At 37.5% G+C, this 24,371-nt stretch overlaps 1 protein-coding gene across 4 annotated transcripts in view; it reads right to left on the bottom strand.

Moving 5' to 3' along the window:
- SNX29 (sorting nexin 29) overlaps nt 1–24,371 on the bottom strand; it is a 120,865-nt gene that overhangs the window by 38,111 nt on the left and 58,383 nt on the right. For 3 of the 4 annotated variants that reach the window (XR_009746909.1, XM_061473281.1, XM_061473282.1), the window contains exon 19: nt 12,677–12,817. Coding sequence is in view for 3 of the 4 variants with exons in the window: in XM_061473281.1 (XP_061329265.1) it covers nt 12,677–12,817 (141 nt within the window). In the remaining variant the exon portion in view is untranslated. Of the gene's footprint in view, nt 1–12,676; nt 12,818–19,918; nt 20,929–24,371 lie in introns of those variants that run through there. The other variant, XM_061473283.1, reaches the window with a different exon arrangement.

The raw sequence follows: 24,371 nt of genomic DNA, 5'->3' as shown, positions 1-24,371 counted from the left end.
CATGCATTTTGCAGCAGCAGGTTGACTACTCAGAGGAATTATTTTACTGCACTGTTGTTACTGACAAGTTGTTACAGTAACGAAGAGGTTTTGTCACAAAATAGTGACTAGAATAATTGGTAATAGAAAAACACAACTGTTTCAAAGGCTGGCCAGTTTGGTTTTTTTCAGTCTCACGTTATGAAAAGGTAACCACTACCCTCTTTCCATTAGACCAAATTATCTACAACTGAAATCTAGTTAGTGTTTTATATTCCAACTCCTAAACAGCATTTTTATTTACAAGCAAAAAGTAAAAGGAAAGATTTTGATTTGTATTTTTATCAGTGAAAAAAAACTAAATATGCTTTTAGGACACATGAGACTGTATCTGTCAATACAAATCTGTACTCGCATTTCTATTCACACAGGGACCAGCAAAGATCTTCCACTAAAATTCAATATGCAGACTTATGTATGATTGATATGAATGTACTTTGGAGACAAAATAATTTTGTTAAAATTACAACTACATATACTTCTGCAAAAAAAAAACCTTTACATTGTTTTTCCCAGAAGCACACGCCAAAACTGGTCTTACAACCAGCATTATAGGTATTTGGTTCCTATACTTTCAAGAGCTGGAGCTGTTTACAGGATATGAATTATAAATATCTGAAATTATTACACAAAACCCAGACTGTTATATATTAGGTTCTTCTCCATTTTTATATAGAACATACTAGATCCTTCCATAACCAATTTGGGAGCACGTGTTTTTAGGCATTTTACTGAGTCGAGCCCTAGATGCTGTTTCTACAAATCTTTCCATGAAGGTATTTGAACAGTTGGCTAGAATCTTACTGACTTTAAAACCAAAAGGCAAGGCTAAGGCTAACTGGTCCTTTCAGTTCTTCTAACTGGCTCCAGTGGTAGAGGTATGGATTCGCGAACTTGAAGAAACTTATTATTTATAAAACATCTGCTACTATATCCATGATAAACGCAATCCCTGGTCCCATGGCACTAGAGAGGGCAAAAGTGTACTCCAAGAAGGCAGGAGATCTGCTTTCAAGATTGGAGATTTCTTTTCAATTCAAAAGATAAATTCTTTGCACACGTCCTCAGTGGGAGGAATGATTTCTGGACAGCCACTACTGCTGTTTGTAAGGATGCTGAGATTACCTGACTGTACTTGAAAAGGAGCTCCAATGTGACCAGTAAAAAGCCTCACACATCTGGCACCGCTTGATCAACCACTCATGAAAGCATTCCATGCACAGAAAAGGAACTAGTACATGCAGGGATACACTGCCTAGAACCATAATCCGTTGCCCTTCCTAACTGATTAAGAACCTCTCTTCCCCTATTAAAAGAAAGGTACTATATAGAGTGGGATTCAGTAACAGAAAAAGCATGCAGAGACTCTGATATACATCTGTAGCACATCTTGGCCATGTTTACCACCAAGTTACGCAGAGGAAGCTTCTAACCACAAATTGTTAACTGAGACTGAACATACCAGCATTCACCTTCCATTTGTAGACATATGTTCTGTAACTAAAGCTACTTCTGTTTCTGCATGAACTTATTTCCTAGACCACAGTCCCTGAGCATGTACTTTTGATTAAGGGCCCACAAAATTCCAGTTAAGAGGTAAAAGTGCTTCAGATTGCAGGAGCAGCAAAACACATCTGGGAAAAGATTTCTTAATCTGAAATTAATACCTCCCAAAATATTTTATTACATTTTTTTTTGTCTGAGAATCTGCCCACAATAAAATGCATATACCAAATTGCAGATATTTAAAAATGAGTATACATAATGGAAATCTTCTAGACTCTTAGCAGCTATTAGAAGATTATGTTAAGCTATAAACTAAAATGCAGAGTCCGATGCACCACATTTTACATTATGCTGTTTTGCAGGTTTTCATTATAAGCCAAACTGATTCCAACTTGCAGCTGAAATTGTTTTACACAACTGCTGGTCTTTCATATACACTGGTAGCACATAACAGATGGCAAAACACTGATGTTCTTCATTATTAATGGGACAGCTCACTTTAGAAGTTTTAAGTATTTTCCATGAGCTGTTGGAAATTGTATGATTGCCATGGTTACCTGCCAGGACTTAGGGGCAGATAAAACTTTCATATTCTGGGTTTGGTGCTGTTGAAATCAACATAAAATGCACTGCTGCTGATGTTCTAACCATTATTTATCCTTTCACTAACCTCCTCTTGTTAGTGCTGGGGAAAAAAAGGAAAAAACAAAACCAAACAACAAAACAGCTCAGGGCTCAGTCCAACTCAATTAAAATAAAAAGAAATATGGCTTTAGGATTTAATGAGAGCTGTATCAGCCTCTGGTAGCACACAGTGCATCCCAGTGCCCAATAACTATGGGCAATAAAGTGCCCAATAACACTATTCAGAGATGGACCTGCAAATGCAAAAATAAGCTCACGTTCTTCTAGTGGATCCTAATATTTTTCACAATCTTTGTCAACAAGTCTTAGCAAAATTACTGTATCAGGTTTTGTCTGTTTACAGGGCACCTGTAACTTCAAAATAAAGCTGGAAATCAGAAGCAGAACTGGGAGCTAATGAAACATTCAATGTCATTCTCACTGCTTTGTGATTAAAAAAAGATAGCAAGTAGCAATTTTTACTGACACCTTTGCAAAGGTCACATGACTTCAGTGTACCTGCCCTTCAGTAACTACTGCATCATGAAGCAGTTTTATGAAGGAACAGTTTCAAAAACCAGATATACCATATACTACCATGTTATACAAAAATAATCTCAAAATTACTGAAAGTACATGAGCTTAAAATTCCCATCCTACTTGTATTTGCAGGTTTCTGTCAGGCAGAATGAGGCTGGCATTAGACAACAAAACAAGGCTGTACAACAGGCGAAACTGCCACCTTTCCCATTCCACTGTACATGTGTACATCTTTTTATGTACATCTACTGTTCAGTGGAACAAACAGGAATTTAACAGGATGAGACAGAAATAAGGAATCAAGGAATTTTCAATTTTGAAAAGAAATCTTTCTTTAAATGGATATTTATTCCATAATTGTAGTAACTACTCTGTGTTTCTCTACTAAAATAGTGGATGTGTTTCCATCTCCATCTATGGGTTCATTTCAAGGACACCAGAAAGTAAGAGATGCTTTTAGATAAAGTCATCTGAAAAAGACATTGCTACAAAACCATCCAGCAGCAAACAAACATACTAAGGGTCAACTATGTCATTGCCCTCAGTCAAAACTAAATTTATGTGGACAACTGTAACATTTTCATCAGCATTTCTAATTTTTTAAGACTTGAGGTATCTCCGGCAGTACTGTGCTGAGCTGCTCAGCACAGCCTACCTGTTCAGGAAGGAAATCAGAGAATCATGGAATGGTTTGGGTTGGAAGGGACCTTAAAGCTCATACAGTTCCAACCTCCTGACATGAGCAGGGACACCTTTCACCAGACCAGGGATAAGGCAGCCACAGCCTCTCTGGGCAGTGGTGGCTCAGCAGCTCTGCAGCCTTCTCAGGTCACCACAAGAGCTGCAAGCTCTGTCTACACCTCTCAAATATGTTTTATATTCAAACCTTGAAGTCTTACGTTTTATTTTAAGAGGGTAGTTTATATACCACTGCATTCTAGCTACTTGTCTGTGCTTTCTTAGAATACAATATTGCTGCATGGCATCCTCTAAGCAAGTCCAGAGTACGAACACGTTAACAGATACAAAAAGGTGCAGTCCCTTGGCTCTATCTAAAAAACAGACAATCCCATTTTGATCAATTCTTCCCCCATGTCATCAAATCTCAGTCAAACTATGTCTTGTACTACTCTGAATTGGCTGAGGCACTTGAAGAATCCTTGGTAATCACCAATCAGCATCACCACCACAGTAAGACATAAATGTTTAGGATTATTTTTATATTTTCATTTCATACCAGGAGGCTACCAGAATACCCAAATGGTGCATGAGTTGGTATAAAACTGCAATATTTTTATCTAGCAGTTGCCGAAGCAGCATGTAAATCACATTACTTTCCCCGTATAATGTCATAATGTACAGCAACAGCATCTCAACTATTCCTGTGGGCTCCATCTTGAATAATTTGTTAGAATAAATTGCTTTTCTTCAGCTATAAGATCAACAGACAGCAAAAAACCCACCATTTGACTAGAAAAAATGTATTTTGTAGACCCTTCATAGTCTGTGTTCCTCATTCTTCAACAGAATTAACAGTAAATATTTGTAACTCGGAAAAAAAAAAAACCAACCAAAGACTCAATTCACAATTTTCATGAAATGTTACACTTGAGCATCAAATGAACGCATTAATTCAGTGAGATTCTGAAAGAGATGGATAAGTCTGAGTTGGCAAACTGCTTACCCTTTAAATTAAGCCACCAAGAAATGAAACACAGCACTGTGAACTGTGCTAGCTTCCATTTTCATGCTGGATTTCAGGTAACCCAAACTTTCCATACCACAGAACTAGAAGTATTTGCGATAAAGTATTTGTCATATAAAAGCCATCTATATCCCACTGGCTTATTTCCATTCGCTTAGTGATATGACAAATAAATGAAAACAAAGATCTGAATGCTGTTGCTCAAGTGCTGTATACATAAAACACCAACCGCAGTCTTTTCCAGGAGAAAACCCAAAGGATCTGGATTCCAGATTCGAAATACTCTGTAGTCCCCCTTAGCGCTCAGGTGGCAGCATCAGGGAAGAGGTGTGCTGTGACTAGAAATCTGAATAATTATGCCAAGCGTGAAATTATTCTTATTTCTATCTGTATGGTACTTCAATTAAGTTACCTATTGAAATCCAGATTGCATTAATCTAAATGGCTTATTTAAAGCTCATTTTTCTCTGAGAATTTAACTTTCCAGTTATGAAGTAACATAGTGACCTTAACGAAACACAATTTCTTTTATGGCTTTAGCATGCCGTAAAAACAGCATTACAGAATTAACACGTATGGCTATAAAGATAATGTTGAGTTCCTTTCCTGATTTGAACACAATGTATACTATAGCATAAGCATGTCTGTCAAATTTATATGAGATACAGTTTTTGCAAAAACCCACAAGGCAAAATAGTATATGAAAATAACTCAATGTACTAATTAAGTCCACTAAGGGGGTTGAAAATTAAAATCTACTCACTCTGAAATGCAAGAATAATACAGAATTTAAGCATCTGTATTACCTCATACAAAAATCAAATTAAGCCAGCATTAATGAGCGTAATCCTTAAAATTTGCAATATGTAACTTAAGGATTTATATTTTCAAAGCTTTTCTCCTTTAATAAATGTATTCCAATTCTGAAACATCAGAGAGACATAATTTTATAAAATTCTACTGAAGACATAGGATATCAAAGCTTAGTACTAAGAAATATTATTTAGCCCACTGCCCCAAAGGTATTAGCTAGAAGTTTTGCTTTCTCCTCTGTTTTTTAAGTCACAGCTCCCTATGACAGCATGAGTTTGACAAACTAACCTGATGGATAGTTCCTATGAGCTACTAAAGCCCATAAAGTACAAAAAGCACACATATCTCTACTTTGATTTCAATGCAAATCAAACACATTCTTAAAAGTTTAGGATGACCTGAAGCACTTTACTGAATCAGGACACAAATACACCCAGGCCTAAAATGAAATAACTTTCTTACCTAAGATTCTTTCTGAATCATCTTTCAAGTATTCCATATTTCTTCTGTTATTGCCTACGTACTAGTAAAACAGGAATTGTTACACTTCCAAGATTAAAATACGTATTTCAAACACTGCCAGTACATTAGATATTAGAATCCCATTTGCAATCATGGCAATAAAATGTACAACGGACATATATGCATGGAACGCGTGAAATAATTCCTTTAAACCACCAATATGATTTTCCATGTCAGTCTAGAACTACTGGTAGTGTTTTTATTAGCATGATGGTCTAGGATATTGTGGTGGTGCGTCCCCCACCTCTGTCCTGGACCCACACGCCTACCCAAAAATTCCCTGTTAGGCCCCAGCCTTTGCAAGAATGCAAGGAACTGGATGGTGGGGCATTCCCTGACCATTAACTCTAATCGACTACCAACAGCAGGAGGGGCCACACAGATACCAGGAAGGTCAGATACTCCTTTACCATATCAGTTCTTCTGGGATGGTCAATCATTCCCTGACAAAGATAAGATGCCAGGATGAAAATCTACACTGACTAAAGCCAGTCATCTCACCACCCTATAAATAGTAGTCCCAAAATGTAGATTTCTATTAAAATCACTTCTATTAATATCCGACCATGATTCTTTTAGCATCCCTAAACACTCAGTTTCACAACAGGTATATACTGGAATAGTAGCGAAGGTGAAAAACCTATGAACACAGGTCCTTTTCCAGATTTGAAAGATGGAAGAAGTTTCAGTCCTTGTTTCTGCCAGGCCTTACCTCTGAGTCAACAGTACCTCACAGTTACACTGCTTTACAACAGCAAAATACACACTGTGTTACTGTATGTATATACAAACTATGTAATGCACAGTGTAAGGCAGTGAGCACAGGACAACAAACACTGAACTCTGAATTCATATACTGTGTAGTAAATGCGAGTGATTATGGCAAACACACAGGTCTTGTGTTGAGGAGGTAAAACGAGCTCTACTGAACAGGTCACTAACCTTCAAAAAAAAACTAGGTAGCATCACACTTTCTGAAAAATATTACCAAAGATGTGTGTTTTCTGCCCCCCCCAACAGCTATCTTATCAAACCAACTCTCCCTCCTCAGCCCAACTCAGTAGCAGCTAGATCCCTTCCCTCTCCCACAGAAAAACTCTTGCACAAAATATAACAAGAAATCTTAAACACCAGAACTGTATCTTAGATACCTGTGGATATATGAGTACTTCATGCCACAGAGACAGCAGAAAACGAAGAGAGGAAGCAGAGGATCCAGAACTGGAATCTTCATGGAAATGCACTGGTCTGGTGATCTCTGTCCCTAATCCAAAATGGTTCCCCTGAGGGAGCTGAAGGGGGATGGCATGAGGAGAGGAGTTCTTTCAAAGAGCTGATTCCTCTCATGCTCCTCCTCCTCTTGCTAAGGGGAAAGTTTAGTACCTCCATCATTTGCCTAAAAAGCAGCTTTAAAAGGGTCCCTGAATACGCAAGTCCCAATCGCCAAAAATGGCGACCCTTACATGAGGAAGTACATAATGGGTTACATAACAACATAATATGAAACACTTCAGAGCAAAACCACTAACATTCAAACTCTAATTTGAATGGCTTCAAACGACTTCATGTATATACACAGACACATACAGCTAAACAACTCTTCACTTGATAAACTTTTAAGAAACAATAAGCATTATAAGCATAAGCCTGCTTCTTCGCAATAAAATCTTTACCTTCTATACCTTTTAACCTAACAATCTGCAGACCATCTTAAACTCTCCCCTATCTTCAGCAACAGGCAAACAGGCTGGACAGTAATAAAAAAGCAGCTATGCTGTCAGGAAATAACAAAAAATGGAATGCCCTCTTAGTGCAAAGGCAGGATTTCCACAGACATGAACGGGAGAAAGTTCCTGGTGAACAGAACTTGCACAATCACAAGATACATTCCAGAAGCCAGCTCCATGTACTTCCTAAATGCCATCTTTGATGCTGTCATATGTGTACACATGTATATGTGTGTATACAAATAGCTATCTTTCAAGATACACATTTACGAACTTTTAAAATAATCACACAATATAACTTTTAAAATAATTCAACAATATAGCTCAGTTGCTGACAGGCAATAAATAAATGTTATTTATTGAACATTTGGGCATGAAAGAAGCTATGACTAAAGTAAAAGCTCACACACTTCAGTTGCATAGGCTAAAAGTGATAAATGATGTTGCTCTCAGTATTTTTTTCTAGTCAGAAAACTTATTTAAGATTTCTGTGCTGCTCCTCCTAGGCAGTTGAGGAGTCATGGCAAAGTCACTCTATTCTAATCTCAGAAAAGTGCTGTGTATTCTTTCCATATGGGGTATCTGTGTTTTAAAGGAAAGCAAAGGATATCATGCAGTCAAGTCAGCACTCAGCAGAAAGCTACCTTATTTAATTTCTACATACTTAGACAATCACTGAATTCACATCTTCTGTGGAAGCGAAGAACCATCTCTATTTTGATATGTCCTTTACTGGGACAATACCCTTGCACAAGGATACTTAATTAAATGCTTACTCAGTTACTAAAATCCATTCCGTAAGCATTATGATCTGCCCAATGCAGAAGCAGCAACTGAGATTTTCAGGATATTCAAAAAAATGAATAATAGGTGCAGTAAATGCTCCTGTATTATTACTCAACCACTATGCTGAAAGCAACATTTCAAGAAGTGAGACACCAACCAGCCCTTTGGATGTCAGGATCCTGACGGGAAAGCAGTAGTTACAAAGACTGCAATAATGGACTTACGAATTCAAAAGATCCAAAGCACCTGAAGGCTGGCTAAAAGGCAAAAATCTATTTCATGCAAGAAAAACATAATTTGAAATTACAAGTCTTAGTATATATACCTACATATAAAATAATTAGCAAATCACAAAACAGGCTGATACATGGGGAGCATGTTTTAAGATTACAAAACCAAACAGTTCAAGTGTTAAAACACAGTTTTAACTAAAATTATCTACAGTTTAAAAATGAAGCACAAAAATACATGATGAGCATATGACCTGTCTCATACATATAAAAAAGAGCAAGTATGTTTCTGATTTTCACTCAAACATTGGTAAGCTAATGGAAAACTACTTATTCTTGCAAAGACTACTTACAAAGATTTTGACAATTATTTACTACCAGAACTGACAGATTGTTAGTAGAAAATATACACCATGGGGACTAGTATATATGAAACCTAATACATGGAACATGGAACATTGCAAACATTATTAATATATTTTCCTTCAGCAGTCACATTATCTGTCCTGACAATTCAAAGCAACATTTATAAATCAAATTATTCTTTTCAGTGCTTTCATTAGTTCAAACATTTAAACTGATACTGAAAATAAGGTCACCAGCCTCAAAGGCAAATTTTCCCTGTGTCAGAAAACTCTGCAGCTTTGCATTTGAATGTGATCTCCCTGGTTTACCTTGCAGTAAAGCAGGAAAATTAAGCATGAAAATTAATAGTTCTCACAGTTTTTTCTACATTACTCTCTGCTAGTCAAGTTCCCTCCTCAGAGCTCCAATATTTTGCACAGAAAGAAAGTGAATAGTATTCTATGACTCTGTTGTAGTAGTTCTAGGTCATTCCATAGAACATGGTGTCCTCTTGTGGCTAGAGGTTCCCTAAATCCGAGACGTGTAACTGAGCACCAAATGTAGTGCTGGTATCAAGGGAGAAATCAATCCGAGCAAAACCCCCTTTCAGTGCCACTAAGATTTAGAGTAAGCGTATTACCTTCATTAGCTTCATAGTACCAAATGCAGTGTACTGAACATAGACAATGAACAATATCATTCAGGTCCAGACCTGAAGGATATAAAAAGCACACACCACTATTTCCCAAAAGATGTAAAATAGTGGGGTTTAGCCATTTGCACATGAAGGGCTATGTTTTACCAATATATTAGCTGGGCATCTAGTAACACTGAAGATTCGTAAAGGACATAAAAACCATAGACTGACAGAATCCTAGACAAACTGCATACGGATAGTCCTGTTAGCAGAGTTCAGCTACTGAAACGCCTCTTTAGGCAGTGATTTAAGATTGTACTGATTAATTTAGAAATGAGAAGACAGCTGCAATTCTATTAAAAACTGAACAACCGATATCAAAGAGAAAAATATTTAGCGCAATCTAACAACACACCTAAAAGGGAACGGGCTTTGTCAGCCACTGAAGTTAAAAGAGCAGTACTGAAAAAAGCAGTACTGAAAAAAGCAGCACTGACACTATCTTCTAAGGCTTGTTACCAAGCATTTGCAAGTGTAACATCACACACACATCCATCATCCTACATAATTCCAAGACAGACATTCCCATATGACTTAATTAATTTTACAACAAATTTTTAAGCCTTCCAGTTACTTCAACTTACTCTGCCATGGAAAGGAGGGAGTCAGTCACTCAGTGTAATGTGTTCAAAAGAGCTACAACCTGGTCTAGTGAAAGGTGTCTCTGCCCATGGCAGTGGGTGGAGACTGGATGAGTTTTAAGGTCCCTTCCAACCCAAACTAGCCTGTGATTCTATTCCTGCTGGATCTATAGGGTAATCGTTCCTGAAGCATGATCCACTATACTACACAAAACCACTCAATGCTCTTAAATGCAACATGTACAGGTATGACACAGTACAGAAAACAGCACCACTGAAAGGACAAAAATGTGCCTAGGTAATATGCTGTGGAAATAAATTCGTGAGTGACAAACTGAAGTAAGCTCTTGCAAACGTGAAAGCCCCACTTTACAACTTAAAAGCTATTTACAGCAGGTAGCCAGAAGTGTAACCACTAATCATAATTCAAGTTAAACCACTGTCTTATGGCTGATCATAGGAGCCTTTTAGGAGTGTGATGGATGTCACCCATTTCTTACTGTAAAGAAAAGATACTTTTTCTGAGATCTGATATGGCAGAAAGCAATTGTGGTTTTATGCATGATTAAGGTAGAATTTTGGCCCAAAGCTAAAGCACTGAAAGAATAAGCATTGCAAATGTTTTAATGAGTTGCTCAACTAAAAATTTTGTATGCACCAATTGTATTTGAAGTAATTAAGGATGAAAGACTATCAAAGAAAGCTTAAAAGAAGGTTTTTGCAATATATTGAAGTGGCTAATATTCCATCACTTCAAAAAAGGAGAATTAGTTATGTAGCAAAATTAAAAAAAAACCACAATACATTGTTTCTATTACAAAACTATGCATTAAAAATGAAATGAAAAATGCACTGGGGAAAAAAGGCAAGAAAGCTCTCATAAGTACTTTCATTTACTAGGATATAGGCAATGAACATCAGCTATGGACTTTATGCCATGCAAACAGACCTATAGGTCGTACTGATAAATTCCATATAGAATCATAGAATCCCAGGTAGGATGTGACCTCAAGGATCATCTGGTCCAACATTTCTAGGCAAATCATGACCTACATATATACTCACACATATATATGTTTATTATATGTAAATGATGATATAAATACATTTATATCATCACCATCTAATGCAGATTATGTGCATTACTACTAATTTTGTATCAAATGCACCAACCTTACCTACTCATGTTTACAGAATACTTGGAAAGAGCATGTGAAATAACATCAGAGTTACTACCTATAAATACTGACAATCTCCACATTCACTGACACCTGAATGCCTTAAGGAATTTATTAGTATTGCTTTTTTTCTATTTGTTTTTGAGATTTTAGATTAGTTTACATGAGTCAGCACTGGTGATTCTTCTATCATACACAAAGTTGCATCAGATATAATTAGCATGATTCTGGCATTTTAGCAATACATGGATTACTGTGCTCTTAGGCCAAATAAAATGTCATTAATCTATTTTAGTCATTACGTCAGCCTTCTTTTGGTGACTATGCTGATCGCTATGGTTGGTGCTTCTTAGGCACCAACTACAGAAAAAAAGAGAAAAAGAAACAAGAAAGTCCCATATAAAAGCTAAAACACTTGATTAACATTAGGAATGCTGATTTAAGCACCCTGTGGTTTAGTACAGATATTTTTAGCCATAGGCATGCTGTAAATCTCAAATATTTTACATGCGACTGTTAAATAATTTTTTCATATCACTGCTACACTGTAAAGCAAAACTACCGATTACTTCTCAATCCCTCCTGGATTTGTGATGCAGACTACAATGTGTATTCAAGCTCTTACACATTTTAAAGTTTTGATGATTAAGGATTAAGCTATATGATACTACATATTTACTACATCCATACTACAATATTTACTGTATTTGTTGCAAAACCCCTATATGAACAGAAAAAGCAGACACTCCCATTTTATAGTGGGAGAACAAAGACACAAAGAGACAGATTATGGTAATTAAACATCCAAATGCCTTTAAAAAGCTAGTTTAAAGAACTTAAAACATTTGGTGAGCAGTACAGGAAATCTAAGGTGTGTTGGTCTAAATTCCTTAAATTTTACAGAAATATTTAATGAATTACTGACCAGTGTTAATTGCTGGCACACACTGAGAAGAGATTAGGTTTCACATATAAGATGTTCAGTATAGTTTGGGGAGTTTTGTGCATTCCTCTACTGTGTATGCCATCTCCATTTTGTTTAATAAAAACAGTCTCCTTTGCAGTGAGTGGAAAAATCAACGTATTAACTACATTATCAGCGAATCTGCAGCTGATGAGGCCAAGTCTGTATGGAAACATCAGGTATTGTCTTCCAGGTGTAAAAAATATTTCTGATAAAAGTATTTGTAACAGTCATAGAATCCCAGACTGGTCTGGCTTGGAAAGTGCCTTAAAGCTCATCCAGTTCCAACCCCCTGCCAAGGGCAGGGACACCTTCCACTAGACCAGGTTGCTCCAAGCTCCGTCCAACCTGGTATCTTTGTGTGTGTGGATAAAATTTTTTTTTCTCCACAACTCTTACTGATACTGTGAGTTAAGTACCTTGTTTCCAATGGCCTTTTTTGGTGGAAAGTTGAAAGTCCTCACTTGCTGGTATTTATTCTGCAATTTATGATGCAAGCTCCTGAACTCCGCATATCTCCGATAAACGTTCCATTCATCGTCCTTTATCCTAATATAAACCTGAAAAACACACACAGGGAAGAAAATCATTGAAGACAAACCACTGAACTAATGTATCTCCTCTACTCTTTAAAGCTTCATAACACAATTGTACTAGAAGTTCCAGGATCAATTATCCATAGCTATATCTCTGACTGTACATTAGCTGTTTCTGTTGTACAGGTCAATCTTATTCTCTCCCCCTCTCATTCTCTTTTTGTCTCTTTTTATGATATTAATCAAGACAAACATAGCTTGCTCATTTTAACATGATCCTGGGGCATACGTTGCAGCACTTTTTGTTACCATGGTTTCCAGCATATTCTACTAGCCAGTGATCAAAGGAAATAATAATTTAATACCATTATAAAATTTATTTCTATGCACTCAGAGTTTTTCATCTTTGTAAATCAGCTTTGTAGCATCAGAATTGCAAAACATAATTTTATCAAAAGTATAAAACTTATTTTACTTTCTTAAACAAAAAAAAAAAAAAATCACTGAAAACTAAAATGGAAATTTTATTGTTTGGAAAATAAACACAGTTCATTCTTTTTGCTTGTATAGGACATTAAGAGGAATTAACCACAGCTGTAGTTTTTGTGATTCTGGTTTTGTTTGCCAATTAATTATTTCATGAGCATATTATGACTTACATGCTAAATGTTCACATTCTCTAGGAAAATTTCATGTGGAGGTGGAATATAATGACAGAAATCTGAGATTCCCTTCACTACTAGAAGATAACTTTTCCTCTACAGAAATGAACCCACAGTTAAAAAGAATGCTGAAATAGCACAAGTCAGAAACTCTAAACCAGGCACCACAACACAAGATCCAGAGTGACCTTTTCCTTAGCTGCAGCACCTGGAATTTTGCGAATACTAGGAAAAGATGAAATTTGGATTTTGGTGTTGCAGATTCCAGCACTGAAAGGCAGTTTCTCCTGATGACTGAAATATTAACACAATCTCTCTCCTCTAGATTTACCAAGTCCTTAGAAAAGGCAAAATGTTACTAAGGGCTTATGGCATTTCAGAGATTCAGTGACATTAAGTAAACGTCTTCTCCCACAAAAGCAGCTTCTGCAGCCTTCCTTTTGTTTGGTCTTTAAGAAGTTCTCTTATCTCTACAGAAACCTAGTTTCTCCAATTTTTACGAGGTTTCTATCTTGCAACAGAAAATATACCATGCAACTCCTGCCAAAATATAGTATTTCACTGCAGAAAACATTCATATATTTGTAATATTGAATTCTATTGAATAAAAAGTGTAGCTTTTTGTTACTATTGTACTTCCTCATGTTTTCTGATAAGGACAAAAATAAATACTGTAATTCCAAACTTAGCACACCTAAGAGTACAAGAGATGCAGAGTACTGTGTGAATTACAAATGCAGATGTAGAAAAAACTTCAACTAGTTTTGGTAACAGGAATTCAGATGGACCCATATAACAAGTCTGCAAGAAGTATACAGATTTCTCTTTCATTTTGAAAAGAAAGCCAGGAAGAAGATAATTAAACACCTACAGGCCCATCTGTTTTAACAGTTCAGTACACCTCTGAAGGAAAATGAAGGAAAATATGAAATACACGTATTTGGCATGATTTCAATAAAACTCACTGTTGTGGTATAAGCCCAGCCAGTAACTCAGAACCACACAGCTGCTCACTCACTCCCCACCTTTCCTCCCCCCAGCTCCCAGAAGAATGGGGAGGAGAATTGAAAGAATGTAATTCCCACAGGTTGAGATAAGATCAGTAACTAAGGTATAACACAAACCAGTACTGCTACCACCAATAAGAATAATGATAAGGGAAATAACAAGGGAAGAGAATACAACCGCTCACCACCTGCCAATTGATACCCAGCCTGACTCAAGCAGTGATCTAACCCTTCTGGGTAACTGCCCCCAGTTCTACATCCTGGGCATGACGTGCTGTGATATGGAATACCTCTTTGGGTAGTTTGGGTCAGGTGTCCTGTCTCTGCTTCCTCCCGGCCTCCCCTCCTCCCTGGCAAAGCATGAGACTCAGAAAGTCCTTGGTCAGACTAAACATTACTGAGCAGTAACTAAAAACATCGGTGTTATCAGTGCTGCTCCCAGGCCAAAAGTCAAAACCACAGCACTGCACCGGCTACTAAGAAGGAAAAAAATGACTGCTACTGCTGAACCCAGGACACTCATTAAATGTAGTAAAAACTGTATTAAATACTTTATTCATTCAGCTCTAACATCGCTTTAAGCAGCATATTGTATGAAACGCTGTACATTCCCAAGGTTTATGTTTCAGCTTCTCTACAGGAGGCAGAGGGATGACAAAAAACTTATTTTTAACCAACTTATTTAATATGGAATCCCTGGTTTAACTTGGAAATCCTGGTTTAACAGCAGTTAGCTTTGCCAGTGTGATTTGGTGAATCATGCAGTTCAATATTACCTGTTAAGCTGTAACCCACAGTTACCCAATTAAAGAATGCAGTACACTGTAACTGGAATTTTTAAGAGTGCAAAAAACAGAGACTAATTTCTTAGTTGAAACTGTAGAAGAATTTCTTCCTGTCCTTCTATGTACATAGGTTTTGATTTTTTTTAGACAAAATGCAACATTTGGAGCTCCCTGCCATATTGAATTTATTGACAGTCATATAACAGATTATGAAAGGCACATTAATGTTCATGATGTAGTACACATTTAAAGCTTTATTATCTCAACAGGGAATGCTATTCACAAGCAAAGGTTTTTCAAGACACTTAATGCAAATTCAGTTGGGCAGTTGAACAAAGTAAATCCTAAATATAAAACCACTTGGATAAATTTATTCTAGTTTAGTCATATAAGGCATATAGTTATCACCATTTAAATCAAATACAAATCATACAACTAAGCACAGGAATAACAGGGAACAATTCTCTTTGTAGACAGGATTTTGAAATTATACCAAATCAAGCAATGTGAGATGCATATTTTGAAACTGTCTTCTAAGTCATTAGTACTATTCCCATTATCTTCAATGTATTCACAATTTCATTCACAGCCTTTCAAGAGTAAATCAATGACACTTGTAACTGACAAACACAATTTTGTGGATGTTTGTTCCAAATTACCATGCTGTATTATAGAGCAACACTACTTTTTACTACTGAAAATACCTTAACATATGACTTAAAATTACAGAACAGCATTCTAAGATCACATTATAGAAAGTTCAAAGGACTACTCTAAGGTTCATTCTCTGATCAATTTTTAGAAATCAGATACAAATCCCTCCACTTCCTTTCAAATGCCCATGTTCTCCTGAAATCGTCCACTCCTGAGTAATCTCCAAGGTAATGAAAATTTACAGGCTGAATCAAAATCACTAGAATGTTTATTTGATTGGAGACAAAAGATTTTACTTTAAGATTCTCTTGTATAACAACAAATTAATTAAGCAGCTTTTGCCTGCAGTTTAGAAGCACTTTCCAGTTGGGTCTCCATGTAAAGACTGATCAGTAACCTTTCTGTAGCTATGATTTACAGCAGCTGAAAGAAAAATTTCAGGTAATAAGTAGATATAATGAATTAGTCTGTTATTTTCTCATCACAAACATATTTGAAGTTAAAGCTTTGAAGAGAAGTAGCCAAACCAGTGGTAATTTAATATTTTGGGTTTTTAGCCAGCTACCTGCTAATTTAATATTACTTAAATGCTGGTTTCTGAGAACTGGTTTGAAAGCACTAGTTCAATGACTCTATACTGAAGATGAATAAACCTTACTCCCATGGTACTGGTTTTCGAGCCAAGTTCCTTTAAGCAGCTCTGAGTCAAAAATGCCATTAACAAACCCTGGTAACAGATTAGTAACTATTGACAGAGTTCAAGGCTACCTATGTATAAAAGCCTGAGAAAAAGAAAGGACAAAATGCCAAAATTCCAACTTGCTCCAGTTTTAGGAACCTTCACAGGTTCAGTTACTATTTTTCAGGTCTGTTGAAGTCTGAAGTACTTTTTTTGTTTGGATGAGAAATATAGAATGGTATGTTTAGGATTTGTTGTTTGTCTCTCTCTCAAGCACTGTAAGTAGAAAGAGATACTGAATGGGGTATTGGAGAATCTTTCTGTTGCTATGTCATTTGTGGTTACAGAAATAACAGACTAAGCATCAGGAAGGAAATTTCCCTAACCCAAGCCTAACTCCAGAATCTTCCCTTCAAACACATCTCACATTTCCTGGTAAGATGAAATAAATATGTAACGAAAAATCAGTTCTAGCCAGAGAACTCTGTGGATGGGAGCTCCACAAATACAAACCTGCTGAAGTCCCTGTGAGTCTATGTTCCATTGCAGAAGCAAGAAAAATGTCAGAAGGGGAGAGAACAATGCTAGTGAAAGGTGAGCAGTGAAACTCTCCTAAACCACATCTAAAACTCAGTGGCACAAGATGCAAGAGAAGTCTGAACATTTGAGCAGCAGAACACTTCAAATGATGTAGCAAACACCGAGAAAGTTTATAAAAATCACTCCTGTGCTGGACAAGGTCAGTTTTTCTTACAAGCATGGGAAAAAAAATAAATATGATGAGCAGCACAGGGAATGAAAAAGAGACTGATCTACACTAAGGAAGCTACTGTCGTATCTGATCCCTAACTAAGAATTACTGGGGGGGGAAATGGGACACCCTATTATTTCTGCATTACTGTATTTCTACTGTATTATTGTATTCCTAATTTCCTTTCCCTCACTAATAAAATGATTTCCTAGAGATCCTCTTGTTTGTTACATATGCCTTTCAAATCAAGGCCCAAGCATTTGAGAGTAGAAAGAAAAATTAGCAACTGGTTTGGTAGAGGAATCAGCATGAATACAAAACCATAACCTGCACATTGGCACCATCAGTTTCTAAATGTTAGCTAAGCTTGACTGTGCAAGGTTTTCTTTACATTTGCTTTTAAACAACACTTTAAATAAGTATGGAGTACCACTGGTCCATAGTTTTACCTTTACACTAATCGAGTAAAAAGGAAAGCAGACATGAACTAGTAAAGATGCTTTAATTTTTTGCTAGTTTTATTCTTGTTTAACATCTTCGTCGCTGACATGGACAGTGGGATTGAATTGTGCCCTCAGCAAGTTTGCCGATGACACGAAGCTGTGTGGTTCGGTTGATACGCTGGAGGGAAGGAATGCCATCCAGAGGGACCTTGACACGCTTGTGAGGTGGGCTGATGCCAACACCTCATGAAGTTTGACCATGACAAGTGCAAGGTCCTACACCTGGATCGGAGCAATCCCAGGCACAGCTACAGGTTGGGCAGAGAAGAGATTCAGAGCAGCCCTGCGGAGAAGGATTATGGGGTGCTGGTCGATGAGAAAATGAACATGAGCCGGCTTCAGTGTGCGCTTGCAGCCCAGAAAGCCAACCGTATCCTGGGCTGCATTAAAAAGAGCGTGACCAGCAGGTCGAAGGAGGTGATCCTGCCCCTCTACTCTGCTCTTGTGAGACCTCACTTGGAGTATTGTGTGCAGTTCTGGTGTCCTCAATACAAAAAGGACATGGAACTTTTGGAACACGTCCAGAGAACGGCCACGAGGAAGGTGGTATGAAGACAGGCTGAGGAAGTTGGAGCTGTTCAGCCTGGAGAAGAGAAGGCTGCGTGGAGACCTCATAGCAGCCTTCCAGTATCTGAAGGGGGCCTATAGGGATGCTGGGGAGGGACTCTTCATTAGAGACTGTAATGATAGGACAAGGGGTAACGGGTTAAAACTTAAACAGGGGAAGTTTAGATTGGATATAAGGAGGAAATTCTTTCCTGTTAGGGTGGTGAGGCACTGGAATGGGTTGCCCAGGGAGGCTGTGAATGCTCCATCCCTGGCAGTGTTCAAGGCCAGGTTGGACAAGGCCTTGGGTGATATGATTTAGCGTGAGGTGTCCCTGCCCACAGCAGGGGGGTTGGAACTTGATGATCTTAAGGTCCTTTCCAACCCTAACGATTCTATGATTCTATGATTCCAATTTCCGCTTAATGAAAAACAAACAGAACAATAAAACTTTTCAGCTGTGATACGAGCAGCTTTTTGTGTGCTTTTCTATGTACAGGGACATAACAGGAATTAAAGTGAACAAGCTTTTATCTTAGCAAGATCATTTTATCTACTTGCACAAAGACTACAAATACTGTACATATTTTGTTATATCTCCAACTTTGAGATTTAGTTCATAAAAATGAACAATACAGTGTCAAATATATGAGAGAATGCACATCAAAGCATGAACCCTAAAATACTGATCTACTAAGCAGTAGTAGTACATGTCATGCATTTTAGGCCTATCCATTCAAATGACTTCCATGCTGAATTTTGTTCATTGTGTTTCTGTAGTCACAGTTCTGCTTCCATTCACCAAAGAGCACTAAAGTGACTGGATACTAACAAAAGCAGCATGCCTACACTTTCACTGGATGAAATCAGTATTTCCTGTTTTTTTTAACATACAAATCAGATCAGCACAGATTATTTCACTCATTAACTTATTAATCCCTTTTAAACAGTGAAATATTATTTGTAATACCCCAAAAATCATTAAGAACATTTCATAAACATGCACTTTGAAGTGATACAGTCACTGCAATGTATGACAACCACTGCAGTGAAAGATGTTTCTGCAGAAGAGAATACAGGTAAAATGACAGAACTGCTGGCTGCTTCTCCAAATACAGGGGAAAGGAGGTACTCCGGCTGGGGAAAGGAGGTACTCTAGCCAGGGAAAGAAGGATACCTCACAAATCACTTTGTAAATAAGATAATTATCATTTATTATAAATATTTATTGGATATAAACTATTTTCTTCTTTCTGTAGTAGCTATAAACTAAGTTGAAAAATTAAACAATACTTTCATTTCCTTAGTATTTCTTTCATCCAGATCAGCATTTCTATAAGCCCATCACTATATTAAGTTGTATTATGGATTCCTTTAGAAAAAAATAATTACGTATAAAAGTCTCCTTATCTCATCTTTGTATACTTCTTCCATCCCATCTATCTAAAAATTTTTCTCCTTTACATACTCTTAGGCTTCTCTGACACATCCTTAGGTCCTATTAAGGAAACAAAGGGTTTTGGTTTCTGCATCCTCAAACCACTCTCCTTCAGAATCCCATCAGCCATATCGTTCCTTAAATTCTCCCAACCATTCTACGACATTTTCTTCTCTACTTGCCCTGAGCTGCTCCAAGATAGAATGCTACTGGACAATAATTTCTTTCTCCTTTCTGCCTGCTTAGTGCTGCAGATGCTGAAGCAATCCAAGTCTTCATACAACAGGTAAATTAAAATCAACTTTGGAGTTAATTTTTTCAGTTTGTTGCATACTTTTTTACAAGTATTTTAACTATCTTGCATTGTTAAGAATTCTGCCTTGGATGAAACATTAAGACTATGCTGACTGGGTATACAGATAGAAAAGTCAACAGTCACATCTGGCAATGACTGTTTGCAGTGTTTCAGATCCCACCCAAAGAATGTGCTAGCCACTCTCCCCCTCAAAACCTCTTAAGTATCAGATACTGTTCTCCTTCATTTCTTTTGTGCTGCATTTCTGTGAAAACCCTTCTCTCTGTTTAAGCAGGAGCATTCAGATACTACAAGAGAGACACTGAGGGGCTGGAGTGGGTCCAGAGAAAGGCAATGGAGCTGGTGAAGGGTCTGGAGCACAAGTGTGATGAGGAACAGCTGAGGGAACTGGGGGGGTTCAATCTGGAGAAGAGAAGGCTCAGAGGAGACCTTATTGCTCTCTACAGCTACCTGAAAGGATGTTGTAGCAAGGTGGGGTCAGTCTCTTCTCCCAGGTAACAAATGACAGAACAAGAGGAAATGGACTCCGGCTGCACAGGGAGGGGGTTAGGTTGGATATCCTGAAAAATCTCTTCACCAAAAGGGTTGTCAAGCACTGGAACCGGCTGCCCAGGGCAGTGGTGGAGTCACCAGCCTTGGCGATATTTAAAAGACGTGGATGTGGCCCTTAGTTTAGTGGTGGACTTGGCAGTGCTAGGTTAACAGTTGGACTTGACAATCTCAAAAGTCTTTTCCAACTTGAACAAGTCCATGATTCTGTAACAGCCCCTTCAGATGAAAGCATACTGCTCTTCCTTCACACAGGAAATGGAGAAGAAAAACACTGTTTGAAGTAATATGAAAAAAAAATATTATGACAAAAGATATCAGTGTTAAACAGTACGACTGAAGACAATCAAAGGAACAAAAAAGTTGTAAGGAAATGTTTATTGGTTATAATCGGGGGGGAGAGATGTCTATTCATATGCAAATAGGAAATCTTGTTTGAGTAGCGTGTTTATCTTTAATCTCACTGGTTATCACCTAAAATGCTTACTGCTCTGCAAGCAAGGCAGGTTTGCAAGTAGCCATTTAAATATTGATATCACTTTAAGAATCCCAAAATCTAGGTTTCATTATCTTAAATGTCAGGCATTGGTAATTATAGCAACAAAAGGCATGACTAATAGCATTTGCTGTGCACTTCACAGGAAAGGGGAGTCCATATGTATGCAGAAAATAACAAGATACTCCACAGTAAAGAAATATGATAATATTATTGCAATAATCAACTTGGTCCACAGGCACTAACGAAACTTCAACTAACTATCACCATCTAGAGGTGAAATGTAAATGCAATTTGGTTTGTTTTTCTTTTAATTCTGATCTGAATTCTGTCTTTATACCTGCCAATATAGCAAAGAAAACAGGGTGTTTGTAAGAGTCTACTCTTGACTTTGCCAGCGTGATCCTGATTTTACAAAGCCACCTAATATTTAACTGTTTAATGGAACAGGTTTTCTTAACTGTTACTTAATACAAAATATATTAGTTTCTTCATATGTGGCTAGGTCCTTCAATGCTTATAACTGATCAGTTTTCCCCTTGCTACTAGCTATAACAAACTTTGTAAGGCGAATAAATCTCTGGAGCCTCTTTTGGACTCAGGGTGGGTAACAGTAATTCTTCTAATGTTCTTGCCAGAAGATACTGTTATGACAATCTAGTCTAAGCTCATCTAGCTCCTGTCACAGCTCAGATAATTCCATCCAGAAACGTCTAAATAATCTTTATGATTTGTTGATTCAGAATAAGGACATCAGCTGGCCATCTAATTAAGCTTTCTACTCAGGTGCAAAATGAATTCTACCAGTAATCTGTCAGGACTAATGAACGGCAAGACAGTAGTCAAGATATAAACCTGAAGCAAAACAAAGCTGAGCAAGTATAAAGAGGATTTGCTTCTGAAAACGTTAGAATGAGTTTGCCATGCATAGAGGATAAACAGTAATGGAAGGAAAGAGATTTCCTAATCAGACTATTATTGCCATTTTAGGACTAAATTAGTCATTATTAGCATAGCATTACAAGGGCAACTCATGTTTAATTAATCCTCTACCATGACCTCCAAGTTTCTCCCACTCTCCTCTTACTGCAAGGCATACCAATTTCAACAGTTCACAAAATGCTTTGGTGAATTATGAAATGTATTTTATTCAGTATACTTAAATATGAACAAAAGGTATAAAGACATTTATGCGGAAATGTTGCCTACCTTCCAAACCACTGCTATCCAGGGGTTTTCTGTGAAAGAAGTCACCTCTTTGTGTTTGCATTGATTTTTCTTCAATTTGAATTAGCTCAATTATTTCCTAAACCCATGTAAACTTTCAGTATTCGAAAGCTCCGTGGCAATATCTTGCCCCCCTGTTACATATTGTGGAGAAAACCACTGTCACAAGCTTGTTCTGGAACTGCAAGCTGGTGGTTTCAATGGATGCTACAATTTGTATTTTGAAACAGTTGAAAATCTCTCCATGTCCTGCACGATTTGAACAATTGCTATCTTATTCCCTTCTCAGTTGTCTGTCTTGCATGCTGAGAATTTCTAATATGCCCCTCAAATGAAAAAGCTTCATTTTTCACCCGCACGCTTCTAGTTCTGATACATTTCTTTTGAGAGTACTAAAACTGCACACAGAAAAAGCAGAGATTATACACGGCATAACAAATTTCTATCCCTTTCCTAATGATTTGTAACAAGTTGTGTTTATACCTTCCTAAACCCTTTTAAAAATTGTGTCAGATTAGGTACTTCAAAATCGTCTGGTGCCCACAGCCAGAAGCTATTTATCAGTCTTGAGCCATTTCACCCTGGGGAATTGCATGTGGAGATTTATTCTTCATTTGTTTGATAAGATCTTCTACTGGTATTTCATTTAAAACAGCTAATCTGCTAATTCTCCACAAGGAATAATTCAGAATGGGAATACCCCATAACTCCATGGTGAACAGAGATTTTACAATATGCATTTTTCTACTACTATCTTACATTCTGAGACCTCCTTCTTCAGCTTGAGTATTTGTTCCACTGACTTTAGCAAGCGGACTCTTCCTGATATGTAAGAAAAAAAGAGACCATTACATCTTATACCTTTGGAAAGTTGCAAGAGCCCTGTAACACTGTATTTCTACTTTGTTTTCCTCCAGAACGTGCATGTTCCTCTACTTTTTCTTATTTACTCCTAATAAATTTCCTTATTCTGCTTAGCCATCCTTCTCTTGGTTTTCCTCTCTTAAATAGGTTACGCAATACCTCTGGGCAACATTCAAGGTTTTAAGCATTCTCCACTGTACCTGAAAACTACCCATGCTGTCCCTTTAAAGGTTTTTTTTTAACCAGCTTCCTCATTTTTTTCCTCATTCTCTTTTATAGTTAAATATTACAATAGTGAATTTTTGCTTTAGTTGTTCCTTTTACAGTAGCTTAAGTCAACTCGGTTCATTGAAATTGCTATTCCCATCACAATCACCTTCTTTACATGCAAACCTTCCTCTGTTTTTCAGTTTATAAATTTTATGATCTTCAAGTGCTAGTAACTGAGTCCTGTATTTAAAATCATCCCTCCTGAGAAAATTCCCTATATTCCAGAATCATACGCAAATCCTTTATTTTACCAAGATTTTTCATTCATGCAGCAAAATACTAGATTTCCACCTCTCTGAAGCCTCCATAGCCTCCTTTACCCTGTATCACTGGAAATCAAATGGGACATAATCTTCCACAACATGGCTTAGTAGCCCATCTTGTCTTCTCATCTTTCTACTTACGAGGTGAAGTCCCACATGATACCCTAGTGTGTCAGTGACAATAGATAATGGTCTGTGGCGAAACATACAAAAATGGAAAAGTACTGTTCAGCATGGGTTGTGGGAACATAACCTTGAAAATAAGGGAGTTAACACCACTGTTAGTGAAAGGGAGTCCCACGCCGGTAAGCATCTGTTCACACATTGGCCACGTGTGCGCTGATGTTGCAACTGATAATTTCCCACTCCAGCCTGAGGGGGGATATAAGGACCTCTGCAGGGACAGACAGGTGAGAAGGCCAGATGCGCATCCTGATTCGGGGGGATGCCCTGACAACGCACTGCCTACCACCTCTCCATCCAGGCAACACGTTCCATCTCCTATCTCGGCAGTATCCCATTTATATAGTGTTTGGTGTCCAGTCTTTGCACATGGGAATCCTACAAA

Source organism: Pezoporus flaviventris, unplaced genomic scaffold (assembly GCF_033815535.1).
Source record: "Pezoporus flaviventris isolate CSIRO_AGI_PZ_B2104156 unplaced genomic scaffold, CSIRO_AGI_Pfla_v1 ptg000078l, whole genome shotgun sequence".
NCBI lineage: Eukaryota > Metazoa > Chordata > Aves > Psittaciformes > Psittacidae > Pezoporus > Pezoporus flaviventris.
Note: the sequence above shows the minus strand (reverse complement) of the source record. Positions and strands in the feature narration are given on the sequence as shown.